General features: G+C 41.8%; 1 protein-coding gene across 5 annotated transcripts in view; it reads left to right on the plus strand.

Annotated features, from left to right (window-relative positions):
- Window positions 1-15110, plus strand: part of rims2a (regulating synaptic membrane exocytosis 2a) — a gene marked incomplete at both ends in the record, with an annotated part of 253903 nt that overhangs the window by 215849 nt on the left and 22944 nt on the right. For 4 of the 5 annotated variants that reach the window (XM_084053429.1, XM_084053430.1, XM_084053431.1 and 1 more), the window contains one exon: window positions 10002-10249. In XM_084053429.1, coding sequence (XP_083909555.1) covers window positions 10002-10249 — 248 coding nt within the window. The remainder of the gene's footprint in view (window positions 1-10001; window positions 10250-15110) is intronic. The other variant, XM_084053428.1, reaches the window with a different exon arrangement.

The following is a 15110-nucleotide window of genomic DNA, read 5'->3' on the forward strand; positions in this document are numbered from 1 at the left end:
CCATTAAAGTGTGATGTAAAGCAAAGGCTTTTAAATGGCTGCTATATTTAAGGCTTATAAGGCTTATAAGGCTTATTTAAACCTTGTATGTCCAAAACTGTTACTTGAAAAAAAAGGAACCTGTGTTCCCATGATCCAGTGTAGTCACATGCTCTTGTTAATGCTTTTCAATATTTATAAAAAAAAAAAACTAAAAACACAGTCAGACTTTTGAACCACTTACACGTAATCTTTTTGACAGACATAGCAAAAATGGCACGCTCACAAGCTTGTAGATCGGCTATCTTTGCTACAGTACCTTTGTAGATACGAAGTAGATACGAGCTTTTCTGGGCCGGCAGCGTCGATACGGTCCCTATACACGGCAAGCTTTATTTTCCACTTGATTAGCGTGATTGTCTAAGGAGCGTGGTGAAAAAAACAGAGACATGTACATTATACTCGCACGGCTCGTTATGTAACCGCAGTGTAGCGATGATGACGACGCCCACATCTGGCTATATATGCAACCCGAACGTTAACCCATTCAATCCGGGGACGCATCTGTGTCATTTTAAGATTTTTTTGGCTATTCAAAAATAGCAGATATACAGTACAAGCTCGTTGCGCGGCACCGAGTGCGAGATTTGCGCAAACTTACATGATTTTTCCAAAATAGCAGATCTGCAAGCTCATAGCGCGGCACCGAGTGCTGCTATTTTTGAATAGCCAAATAAATCTTAAAATGACATAGATGCGTTCCCGGTTTGAATGGGTTAAGTACATTATTATAGCAGAGGCATCACAGTGCCTCAAGAAATGAAGCGGAACGGTAAAAAAAAATCCTGAGTTTATTGAAAGACATAAAGTCGAGTCAATGTGATCGGGTATAAGATGCTAGATTTCCTTTGAGTGCTGTTTTCTTTTATGATGTTGAGGCTGGCCCTTTTCCACGTGGAAAAAAGGACACGGCGCGGCTATCTAACTTGGCAGAAAACATCGCTGCTCGCTCGCTTATACACTACACTGGCTTTACTCTGACTCAGCTGCTGTGTTAGAGGTTTTTAGGTCACGGTAGTACATCAACGTGCATTTAGCCTTGTGTAATACTAGCACATCGTTGCTGTTAGACAGAGAAAAAAAAAACGTAAATCCATATTTCAACTTTTTATGTATTTTTTGGGGGTAAAATTTATGCCCTACTTCATCAAACATGAGCGTCGCACAAAAGGTGTTTTTTACTTTACTGCAGTATTTCCAATTTGCAATACTTTTACTTCTATTCCATTATATCTCAGAGGCAAATATAGTACTTTTTACAAAACAATATAGTAAATTTACAAAACATACATTAACCACTTCAGTCCTATATAGACTTTGGCTATTTGAAAACAGCTGATCTACAAGCTCACAACGCGTCGCGATGCGACACGTTGTGAGCTTACAGTATAGATCGTCTATTTTCAAATTATTTTATACATTTTGAAAACATGAAATGAAAGATTTCTGCATAATGAGTACTTTTACTTTTGGTACTTACGTACATTTTGATGCCAATACTTTTGTACTTTTTCTCAAGTAAATTTTGAATACCAGACTTGTACTGGTTTTGCATTCTAGTATTGATACTTTTTCTTAAGTAAACAATGTGAGTATTTCTTCCACCACTGCACACACTGCACTTCTGCACACTGAAGCCGGGTTCAACTCCGGGGTAGAAGAGGAAAGTTACGTAGTGCAGCTTTAAGTAAAACAGTGCGGTATCCAGGATATAAGGAGCTTTTCTTTCCATCAGCACTTTTAAATCTGGCCCTATACTGTACCTCCTCTTGTCTCAGTCTCTGTCATACATCCGCTGTTGCCAGGGTAACCGCTCATGCATGAGAGGAAGAGTAAAGAGCGCTAGTTTGAGGGACAGCCAGTGTCCATTAGCAAGGCAGCAGGGGATGTTGACTTTGTCCCAGCCACCGTTTTCGTTGCTGTCGTCGGGTAGAAACCTAATTTCTCCATATTTCGTGAATGGTTTTTTTTCCGTAAATGAATGCCCTATACTTCGTCATACCACAGTGTCCCGCAAATGTAGCAAAAATAGCCGATCTAGAAGCTCTCAGCGCGTCGCTACGCATTGTGAGCTTGTAGATCGGTTATTTTTGCTATTTATTTTATTTTTTTATTTTTTGGCTTTTCTGCCTTTATTGATAGTTTTTCAGTGAAGAAGGACAGGAAAGCATTGAAGGAGGCATGAGCTCGGCTCTAGGCTCTCCCTAGGCTGGCAGAGGGAGTGTAGCGCCCAGGATTACATAGGCAATTGGCACTGGGTGAAAAAATGGGTTACAAAATCGTGGGATAAAAATTTAAAGAAAAAAAAAAGAAGATGGACAGGAAAGAGGGAGAGAGAGACGGGGAGAGACATGCAGCAAAGGTCGTCGGGAACGGGACTCGAACCCACGTCTCTACTAGGCTACAAGTGCCCGGACCGCTAAGCCAGCGATCCGGGCTTTGCTATTTGTTTTTTAAACGTTATCAAAATGAAAGTGGTTAAATCAGTCTGTGGGTTTTTATAAATATTTAAAGGAAAAGTATTAACAGGAGCTTGTGACTAAATAATGACTACATTGAATCCATTGGATCACAGATTAATTTTTTTCCCATTTCCTGAAAAGTAATGCTTTTGGACGTACAAGGTTTCCACCTTTTCAACAGCAGGCCATCGAACAGAAAGATAAATCGATACCTTAATGTGTAACTGATCAACCAAAAATAATAAAGCCACCGGAGCATCACTGACAAATAAATGCCTTTTTATTTACACGGTGCTTTACAAAGTAAACGAGGGACCAACGCTGATGAAGATGGCGTTTGGCTCCGATGATGATGAAGACACATGCAAAAGGCGTTTTTTTTAGTTGTTGTTGTCCGTGACACTCCAGCGCTTTATTCTTTTTTTTGTCTGCTGTGTTGCACAGGAACCTGTATGTTAACTGTTTGATGTGTGGTGGTGCTCCCTTTGTTCTCCACAAAAGAGCTCTGCCACTCAGTTTAATAAGATTCTCTTCCTTCTGATGGTAGTTTGAAGATCAGAGAGGTTCAACGTCGGAATTGTCTTTGAAATGTAGTGGAGTGAAAGTACCCCCCCCCATAACAACAAATACTCAAGTAAATTCAGATACTCAAAGAATTTACTTAAGTACAGTACTCAAGTATATCGTCTATGTCGGGTGGAAACCTCATATGTCCAAAACTGTTACTTTTCAGGATTCAAATTTAAAAAAGAAGCAGAAATAGGGCTCCCTAAATAATTGGCAGATCGACACGCTCGAGCTTGTGGATCTGCTATTTTTGATGCTTTTGTGTGACGCTGCAGTGTGATCAAGTAGGGCGTTCATTTAAGAAATAAAACGCAAAAGGTTGAAATATGGAGATAAGAGGTTTCTGTACTTTGTTACTGTCCACCACTGGCTGTTGGTCAGGTGTGACCATAGAGACGGTGCAGACAGACAGACTGGCGCGTGTCGCGTAATGCAAGCAGCCGCTCTGGTCGGGGGCACAGACACAGTTACCATAGAAACACATCTTTCTGCCCTACTGCTCTTCTGAAAAGACGAACGAGATGAGAGAGGGAGAGAGAGAGAGAGAGAGAGAGAGAGAAAGAGAAAGAGAGAGAAGATTTCAAAGGGCAGAAGAAAAACACACCTTGAATGACTTCTGCATTTGCATTTCTATGCTTCATTGGAGATTCGGCTGTCAATGCAGTCTATGTCAGTGGTTCTCAAACATATTTGTGCCAAGTTCGCTTTAAATATATATATATATTGTTCAAAGATTTGCAAAAACGTTCACGATTTAAAAAAAATAGTGGATGGTATATATAGCACTCGGTGCTGCGCTATGAGCTTGTATATCTGCTATTTTTGAATAGCCAAAGTGTAAAATTTGATTAAAGTGGTTAAAATGATTGTGAAAGTATTAACTACTTTTGCTGTGGACCCCCTGGTAACCCCCCAAGGAAGGGTTATTTAATTCAGCCATTCCCAAACCTATATGGGCTCCCTAAATAATTGGCAAAACACTTAAGGTTTCAATGATAACCCTAACCCTAAATAACATTAGTATTGAAAAATGAATATACATATATATATATGTGTGTATATATATATATATATATATATAATATATATATATATTAAAAAACATTGAACATTTTGTTTTCATTGTGATACCGAACATGTGAGCCTAAAGTATACTCTAGTATACTTTAGGCTCTAGTTAGTTTCCATTGATCCAAGCTGAAACACAATCGATCGATTGATCATTAAAATAAACAAGCTCTGAAAATTCAGATTATGCGGAAGCTATCGCTATATCGTATGGAAAATCTGATGTAACACTTTTCTGTGCGTTGTGTGTAGAGAGAGACCTCACTTTGACTGAGCAAGTAGAGAAAAACACCACCAGCAGCAGTTTTCCTGTGGAAACAGGCATCATACAGAACACAGTGAGAAGTGTTATGTCAAAAATGTCCCCATAGAACAATATGATTCACATTAAATATCAGCAAAGTTACACCACGCTTTACACAATCACACAACGTGCTACAGTGTAATAAAAACATGATATACCTATATAACACTACAGATATAAATATCAAAGTGCATTCACTTTTTCCTCATACATTTAACCCTGACCTCCCAATGTCGGGCCTGTCATTATAGGCAAACAAAATATCAAATAAATTCAGCTAATATGCAATCTCACAGGCTCAACGTACAGTAGATCTGATCTATTCCACTTAGGGACTTCACGCAGGTCATTAACCAAACCAAAACTGTCAACACTACGACTGGGGCAAAAAAAAGGTAAATACATAAATATGAGGCTTGTGTTTGTGCCTTTTAGGGACATGATGGCCTAGATGAAAATGCACAGAGAGCAATGTGCATGATGGTGGAACATTGTGTTCTTTGGGCTGAGGTTGAAATCCAGGAATCCCTGGAGAGCCTCAGTGTTCCAGGCAGTACAGGCAGGCAGGCAGGCAAGCAGGCAGGCAGGCGTGTTTGCTGCGGGGGCCGGCCTGAGTGCCAAGGCCCAGCCAGGAGAGGTGGAGTGTGAGTTGGACATGGAAGAGGACAGCGTGTTAAGCTGTAAAATAAGCTAATTTAACACAGAAAGTGTATGTCCTTTAGGCCAGCACAATGGTTTGATACATATTTTTGCATATATACCTTAAAGCCGTTGTAGCAGGGCCATATTAAGACTATTTGGTACCCGGGTTTTGAGCTTTTTGAAACGAGACGTCTGCAAAGAGCGCTTACATTAACTGCTGTAGCACACAACTGCCATCTCCAAATGTGTCATTGTGTCACAGAGCGCTGAAGCCTCATTAAGCGTGGGCTTGTTTTCTGTATCGTCCTCACTTATGCCATGGAGTGTCAGTATGATGTTGTGATAATAATACATAATAATAATAATAGCTTGAATTTATATAGCGCCTTTCACAAACACAAGGACGCTTTACATCGAAGACAATGATAATGCAAGGAGAGTCTTGAGTGTGAGGCGGCGAGGTAAGGTAAATGTATTTATAAAGTGCCTTTCAAAACAAATGTTACAAGGTGCTGTACAGTAAATAAGCTAAAATAAAACCAGAACATCACATTAAAATAGAGCAAAGCTAAAAATAAGTCACATAGAGAGCAGCAAAAACAGTACATAGAAATAAACAATACGTAGACAAAACAATATTACAAACCACAATGTTTACGGAACAAATTCGTTTTTTGGCAGCTTTTCAAAGGCATCGACTGACTCTGCATTTCTTCAGGACAGTTGTAAGCCATTCCAGAGAGTACGGGCTAGCACTGCAAAAGCTCGACGCACCTTTTGTTTTCAGCTTCGTTTTGGGCACATTTTGAGGCACAAGGCAGGCATAGTTGTTTGGCGCTGCCAGGGTTTTCGTGCCACCCGGAGCTTGGTGCCCCGGCCAGGCTGCTGCCGCCGCGAGCCTGTGCGTTCATTCGAGCTTGGTTGTATGTGTACTTGTGTGACATAAATTTCGCCATGACATCAATTTTGCAAGCAATCAAGGCAGCAATTCCCTATATCTCCTGGTATTCCTGCTCTTTAATAATAATACAATATTTTGAAGAAAAAATGGTCACATCATTCTGTATCCACCAGAGTGAAACCAGACCATTATTTTTAGAATGTCACCTTCACACTGCTGGTCCATGGATATTGTCGGGCGGGGAAGGGAGGCGCTTGATGTCTACTTCAAAGCTTCTGGGGTGCCTTAACCGATCAATGCCACTAATCCTTCAATAAGCATTCAATATTTATGTTTTAAAGTTCAGGCTGACGCACGGCAGAGCCCACCAGCGCTGCAGGCCTGGCATAAACAATGAGCTTTAGAAGGTGATGTATGAGGTGTGCACATTGTTTTAGAGTACCTCTGGATTACTGCGGTGCCAACTGCAGTGTCTGCCCTCTTCATGTTGAACAAAATAATGATTCCTTCTGAGTAGTGAAATGGGAGAACATGTTCCACATTTATCAGTGTTTATTTGATTAAATATTTACATATTTTTGATATTGAGTAGTAGAACAGTGGTTCTCAAACCTTTTAGTTTCAATGCCCCCCAGTTTGGTATGCATTTGCCCACGGTCCACGGACCCCCCATAACTCTGAGAGTGTACAATTCAGTGGACCCACGTACTTTGTTACGTTTGAGCACGAGCGTCAGCGGCGACATGTGCAAGTGGACCCACGTACTTTGTTATAGTAGGCCTACCTAAAACAAGTTACATAGTGCCGCTTTAAGAATGAACAAGACGTGGTTCCATGAAAATGTCTCAACTTAAAGGAGTAGTTCACCCAAATAATGACTTATTTTCTATCAATTACTCCATGAAGCCTTGAGTTCATGACGATTTTTTTGTTCGCATTCCTAAGCCAATGACCGGCGGAGTCTCAAAGAGTCTCCTACATTAAGACTGAAAGAGTCCCGGTCCTACCGACCAATGGACCCGATGACCCAAAGCCTTACGGTCAGTAAGACTCAGGGAGCAACAACAACACTACCATTCATCTCAAAACAAGCATTGTTTATTGCAAGTGACAACTTTTGTGGGTTGAACACCAGCACCACACTGATTGTATGCTTAATTGAGGTTACACAGGTCACAGTCAATACTTTATTGATTTGCAAAGTCTGTTCGGCTGAATTAGCTTGCTGGTTTATGGAACAGAATGAGGATGCATTAAACCACTGTTTCCCAAACAGTGGGTTGGGACCCATGTTTGGGCCGCGGACCACTTTTTTATGGATCGCGAGTAGATATCCCTTTTCCCCGTTTCCTACAAAAGATTTAAAAAACGTTTAAACAAAAGTCACAACTTTTCATCAATTAAAAACAATTCCAACATTTTTCCAACAAGTGTTTCATAAATAAAATCAAAACATCTAATGATTTCCATAAATACATTTAAAAAAACGTTTAAGAAGGAGTGAAAATAGCTGAGCTACAAGCTCGCTGCACGGTGTGCGCTTGTAGTTCTGCTAATTTCACTATAGTTTGGGTCCCGGGCAAACGTATAATCTCTTTTTTGGGTCTCCAGCTGAAAAGTTTGGGAACCACTGCATTAAACGCTTTAACAGTTATTAGATATGGAACGTGTGACATGCACACAGGGGTTCTGTTTCTTCTAGGAAGCTTAGCCTCACATCCACTTAGGTTTTCCACAAGACTAGTTATGCTACAAGTTACTTTTAAGCTAACTTCAGCTGCCTGTAACTACAAAGTTTATGAGCGCAATCCCTATTTTTTAAAGGCGCCCAGATCAATGATTTCTGCATTGCTACTTCCCCTGACAACCAGAACCCCTCACTCAGAGCAATGTGGTCCCAGCCTGGTCATAAGCAAACGTTAGCGCTGATCTGAAGCTCTCCCTCCACCCTTTCTGCACAGAAAAAAGGTGTGTGTGTGTGTGTGTGTGTGTGTGTGTGTGTGTGTGTGTGTGTGTGTGCGTGTGCGTGCATGTATGTGATACGGCATTGTCATTTTTTTACTTGGTAGATGGATTCTCAAGTACAATCGGTTATGACAAAGATGTATTATCATTGTTAAGCTTCTAGGCAGTGGAATAGACCACAAATGTCTAAAGTTTGAATGAGAAGGATTTAAAGGAGCCTATTTGAACTAATTGAAGGAGGCAGGCCTAATCATATCATAGTGCACCCCCACCCCCCCCACCCCCCCAATTATAATCAGCACGTCCTTCTCTATTAGTTGTCTTTATAGGACAGTCGAGTGGTTGAGGTCAGACCACGTTATTAAATGTATAGCCTGAGGGTGATCTTTTACACGTAGTAATCATGCCTTTAATAATACTACAGTGAGTCTCTGTGATGCAGGATGTAATTTGTCCCTTTAAAATTGAATGTCACACTCTCGCACCCAAATGGGACACTTAATTGGTGCCCCGTTTTTCTCTCTTTCCTGCAGGGAGAGAAATTGAATTGGGACACGATTGATGAGTTGTCATTTTGTGTGTAATCTGGAGTGGTTCAGAAGGGAATGAATGAAACATCCCATTGTTCACGTGAACAATGGTGGAAGAATTATTCAGATCGAGATATACTTGCACAACCAAAGTAAAAGTACTCATATATTTAAAAAAATCAGGCTCATAACACGATGTGATGCATTGTGAGCTTGTTGATAAGACTATTTTCAAATAGTCGAAGTATAAAATAATGCTTATTTGGTTAATTCATGTTTTGTGATCTAAATCTACAAAGTAACTTAACTGAAGTTGTCAATTAATTGTAGTGGATTAAAAAAGATGAGATGCCTCTGAGATGTATTGGAGTAGTAACGGAAAACGGAAATACTCAAGTCAAAGTATAGCGCCTCAAAATTTGACTTAAGTACAGTACAAGTACTAAATGTATTTAGTTACTTTCCACCACTGTGAATCAGGTGCAGAGAAGGTGAAGGTCTAGATTGCGATGAGAATCCTGAAGGACTGTTGGTGTGGAAACGTCAAAACTGTTGCTTTTCAGGATTCAAATTAAAAAATAGCAAAAGTATCAGGAGCTCGTCCTTCCGGAGCTCTTAATTGATCCCTTTGAACTTCAAAGGGGTTCTGCACTGATTGATTGATCGGGCCATAAAAGTGTCAAACTCGTTCTGTGCTCATTAGTGCTCTCTCTAATCAATGAATACATCAGAGACAGCAATAACTTTGATACCTGGTGAGGGGGAGGAGGGGGAGGGGGGAGTGTGTGTGTGTGTGTGTGTGTGTGTGTGTACATAGTCACACACAGATCTGCGATCTTACCTAGTATACTTTTAAGTCTCATTAGTCTTAGACCAGCCTTTTTGAACAAGCTTTGGTAGAAAAGGGGGTGCGCCATTCATGGTTAAGCAAGCAATAATGTGGCACAGACATTCAATTCCTGTATTTTAGTTTTAGGAATGGATAATGCATTAACACCGACCACAAGGTCCACAGCACTTGTGAAATTCATCATCATCATCATCATCATCTCACACACTGCATGTACCATTTTAGAATACAGACCTGCTGCATGTATTTACTATCATTTCACAGTGGTTCTCAAAGTGGGGTCCATGGACCCTCAGGGTTCCTTGAGAGAGGGTTCAAATGGACTGTTACGGTCTGTAACTCTGAGAACGTACAAATGGAACCAAATGGACCCTTACAAGGGTGTTCCATCTGTACGCTCTCAGAGTTAAATGGTTTGAGAGCCACTGATTTAGAATACAGATCCCACTGTGACTTCTAAACCCAACAGCACTGAGTCATGACTTCCTGTACCTGAACTCTATCCATGTCCCTTTCCTTCATTCCATCCTTTACTCTGCTGTCCTCCTCTCCTCTCCTCTCCTCTCCTCTCCTCTCCTCTCCTCTCCTCTCCTCTCCTCTCCTCTCCTCTCCTCTCCTCTCCTCTCCTCTGTCCTTGCCTGCCCCCCTGTCAAAATGGCGGTGTGGCTGACAGTGACTTTGCATCCAAAATGAAAAACAGGCAGACGGGCCCGTCGGGCGGCGGTGGCGCGAACATGACCAAGAGCACGAGCGTCAGTGGCGACATGTGCAACCTGGAGAAGACGGACGGCAGCCAGTCGGACACGGCGCTGAGCATGACCGAGGGGGACAAGAAGAGGCGCTCCAGCATCGGTGCCAAAATGCAGGCCATCGTTGGCCTGTCGCGGAAGAGCAGGAGCACCTCTCAGCTCAGCCAAACAGGTAAGGCCTCACCTCAGCCCGCTGAGCCCAGTGGGTCCCAACCTCTGTTTGGTTTTTTTAATTACCTCGGAGCCTCCTCTTCCTTTTACATCTGACACAAGCTGAGACCCCCCCCCCCCCCCCCCCCAAGAACACACGCACGCATGCACACACACAAACACACAATATTGTGTTTTTCAAACATGTTAACGACTTAAGCCCTATACTTAATAGCGGAAATTTCAACTGCCCACCCCCCCCCACACACACACCCCTGTGATTGGACCCTGCAGGTTGGGAAACACTGCGTTGAGCAAGCCATCACGCATTTTGCACGTCTGATCCTTCCGTTTGATCTCTTCTGGTCCTCTGTATGCTGTCTCTCTGCTGATGAACATCATGAGTTGTTGTAACACTGCTTGATCTTCTCCCTCCAGTTTCTACTTTCCTCCAGAGTGTCCATCTTGTGGTGGTGTGAATACCATGGACTCAGAGTTCTACAACTTCTTCACTTTATTATTGTTATTGCCTATCATTTACAATGGTAAAGTTTAACCCATTCAATCCGGGAACGCATCTACAAAATGTCTAAAAACAGGTTTCTGAGAAACCTATGTTGCTATATCAGTGGCTCTCAAACGTTTTCATGTCAAGTTATTTTTCAAATATAGCAGATCTACAAGCAAATTTTGAATAGCCAAAGTATAAAATAATGGTTTTAAGTGGTTAAACAGATGCGTTCCCGGTTTTAATGGGTTAAGGGTTAAGGGGAGGTGGAAACATGTTGGCAAGATGAACATCATGAATGCAAATATTCTCTGCCTAACTAATAGGGCAGTTGCACGGGACTCACCAGGTCACTGTCCGAGGTGCTGAAAACAGTCTTTCTTTTAACTATCTTCAACGCGTCCGTCACCAGGGGCGATGAACTCTACATCTCCTTATCCTTATCTTTCCTTTCCTAGGTAACAGGGTTCCTGTGAACTACTGTATACTGTATGTCTGTCTCTCTCTCTTCTTTTTCTTATTACTTTTTTCCTGTTCTTATGGCACCACTTCCTCGTCTTTGCTGTTGGTGATGCAATTACCTCTTATGCTGTAGTTATAAAAAATATGTCATTTCAGTTGACCGTGTAACTGTAATAGCTTTGCTGTCCCTGCTGCTAACCTCCTTCACCTGCGGCAAGATTTCTTTTTTCTTCTTTTTTTTTGCGATTTGTCAAGTTCTTGATTAGAATGTCATTTTTCTGACCTGCCGATACGGAACGTGGCATATCACTTCAAGAGCACGTGTGCACGTGTTGCATGTGTGCTGTACATCCGTTATTCGTTTAGCACACAGTATGTACTGAATGTGTGAAAATGCACGTGTGAAAAGGAAACGGGTCTCCTGTATTGAAGAGCAGTTTGAATTGCTGTTTCTTTAGCCTTATTGCAGGTTTTTTTTGGTGTATGTATGTGTATTCTACATCCATTATTTTCGAGTACAGTATGTACTATGTATTGTGTGTCTGTGTGCGTGTGAAAAGGGAAAGCAGTGAATGGTAATTGTCTCCTGTATTGAAGAGCAGTTGGCTGTATACTTTAGCCTTTCTGTGTTTTTTTGGCTGTAAATGACTCACAGCAAAGCACTTCTGACTAACAGGACATCCGTTTACTATTTCCCTTCATTCTTGGTTTTGTGTTGTTGTTTTATTTATCAATGTACGCACTACGCCACTCTTTTCAGCTGTGTTTAATAGCTATTGGAAGGAAGGTTGAGTGTCATTACTTAGTGTGAAAAGCGGCACAGCGGGTGGCGTGTCTTGGTGGCACACGCTGGCAAGATTGGGCTCTGCCCTACTTGTGTGGAGGTCAGTCGACCCACCCCCCCCCCCCTCCCCCCAAGTAATTCCTCCTCAGACATGGCACTCCGCCAGCGCCTATTCATGTTGTCTGTGTCGTGGCTGTCGGGCAGAAGCCTTGTATCTCCTTGTATTCTCCATATTTCAAAGGTTGTGGTTGTTTCGTAAATTAATGCCCTACTTTTTTTGTGGCAATCGTGCATGAGCTCACGTGGGCGGCACGTTGCCCATCCTGGTTGTGATTTGATGATGGGCACAGGGACCTGCTGCCTTATCCTACATATCGTCGCTGTCAGGTGGAATCTTTGTATGTTCAAAACCGTTGCTTTTCATGGAAATGGAAAAAATAACCGGTTGTTGAACCTGTGTTCCAATGAATCCAATGTAGTTATTATTTAGTCACAAGTTCTTGTTAATACTTTTCATTGGTTCAATATTTATAAAAACCCACAGACAAACTAGAACCAATTTCACTTTCACTTAAAAAACAAACGCAACAAAATAAATTATACAGTTTACATTAATATTCGATTTTCCCAGGGCCATTGAGATTGAGAAAGGGTTGTGCCATCTGCGTTCACACCATTGCCCCACAAATGTCCTCGTTGGCGCAACTCTCTTGATGGCTCTGGAATTGTATTTGTCCCTGCTGTTCAATCTCTGACATGCTTTGACGTGATTTGTCTCTGACATTTGGTCATTTCTGGCGATAGGCAGTGGACAAAGTGTTTGCTATCTCTCTCTCCATTAATTAATTGCCATCTGCCAAAGTGCATGAATCTTATACTGTACGGTAAACCTCTCACAGTTTTGACCCCTGCAGTTGTCTGATTGGACCATTTGAAAGTATGGGTTCCATTTAAAATAAGGGCAATGAAAGATGCAGGTGCATTACTGTACGCGCAATTTACACTATTTTGCTGTCTTATTTCAGCTTCCATGAGGTATGTATGTTATATTGCAGGAGGAAGTCGCAGTGTCAAATGTAACGCTGTTGTTGGATTGTGAATTATACATTTTTAATTACCGCATCTAGCTTTTCACGTTTTTCGTTTTGAGAAAGCCTCTCCACAGCCTCACACAATCACAAACTGCATACTCTATACCATACAGTCAAGAGGTTGAAGAGCACATCAATATTTTGCTGTAGATGCACTCTATGAGCATCAGAGGGAGTTTGTGAGAGCTTGCATTTGTCTGAAATGTGTGTGTGTGCTGTGCTGGCTCTCCACCATTAGAGACACAACGCCAAGCTTCCAATTCTGGCCTCTCCTGTTGTACTTTATCCATAAAGGTTCTATGGCCACCGAGTGGAGGCATGCGTTCAAATGGATGGAGAGGTTACTTTAAGTTGTTGTTTTATCCTCTGCACTGCCAAGAGGATAGGATGGTGGGTGGGTGGGTGGGGGAGGGGCTGATCAGCCAAAGCCGCATCTTACAGACACAGACTACTGTGGCTTTGAGAGACAGAGGTGTGTGAGGTGAGTGAGCGAGTTCACCTTCAGTTTCCCGGAATGCGTCCCCGCAAGCAACGTGCACTCGCATCAAACGCACGCACGCGCGCACACACACACACACACACACACACACACACACACACACACACACACACACACACACACACACACACACACACACACACACACCTCTCAGCTCCCCTTAATGAACGGGTGTCCTTTGCGTCTCAGTTGAGTGTGTGTGAGACTTGTCGGCGATGACGAGAACGAAAACAAATAGTCTCTCAGAGTTCCACCGGCCTTCATGATCACTCTATTGATTTATGAAGGTCGATCGTGGCACTCAGTCATCACTCAGCACTCTTAAAGTCTCGAGTAATTAGGCTCTGACCTCAATTGAGGGCACTCGTATTCCCAGTGGTGGACATTAATGAAGTACATTTACCTCAGTACTGTTCTTAAGTACAACTTTGAGGTACTTTTGCTTTACTTAAGTATTTAAAAATGTTGGTACTGTATGTTATACTTCTACTCCACTAACACCTCAGAGGGAAATATTGTACTTTTTTACTCCACTACAATTACTTGTTACTTTGTGGATTCTGATTATTAATACAAAGCATATATTTACCACTTGAGCCTTATTTTATATCTTATTCGAATTAGTACTTATGCTATCTTATTCAAAAATAGCAGATATACAGATATACAAGCTCAGATATACAAGCTCATAGCGCGGCACAGAGTGCCGCGCTATGAGCTTGTACTGTAGATCTGCTATTTTTTAAACGTCTTGAAAATATTTATTTTTAAAAAAGTGAACATCTGTAACTCAAATCTTTGCTTCTGGGGGGTCCCTGGAACAAAATATTTTGAGATTTTAAAAAATATATATATTTTAGGATTTAGAAAACATTTTCAGAATCGGCCTCAGGTTAAGTAAAAAAATAATAATGAGTACTTTCACCACTGCTAGTAATTAGGTTCGGAACTCAATCGAGGGAGTTCGTATTCCTACGCCCCTTCCCTCATCCCCCCAAAAACCTGCTACTAGTGTACACTATACTGTACCTGACTCAGCCAAAATGACAGCGTAACAGCTCAGATCCTGCCAGCCTACAGGGAAATTCAGCACCGTCCATTACCCCGTGCTTTTCTTCAGATGGATTCCTCGCCATTTTCATTCTATTCTATAAAACCTGAAAGTGAATGATAAACGAGACATGCGATGTCCTGTTATTTCCAGGGAGGTTTGCATCTGTTATTTGTGCTATATATTTTCCCTGTGACATTTCAGTTGACATACAAGAAAATGTGCTGAGGATGCAGTATGGGCTATTTTCCTGCTGTTCAAAAAACGTTTATAGTAGATATTGCAAAGCAGTGCACCATTTGTGATGTGTGGTTGGTACATTGTGATCATATTTACACTTACAGCATTTTGCTCTATCCACACACACGCACACGCACACGCACACACACACACACACACACACACACACACACACACACACACACACACACACACACACACACACACACACACACACACACACACACACACACACACATCACACACAC

This window comes from Gymnoscopelus microlampas, assembly GCF_963454915.1.
Source record: "Gymnoscopelus microlampas genome assembly, chromosome: 3".
Classification (NCBI taxonomy): domain Eukaryota; kingdom Metazoa; phylum Chordata; class Actinopteri; order Myctophiformes; family Myctophidae; genus Gymnoscopelus; species Gymnoscopelus microlampas.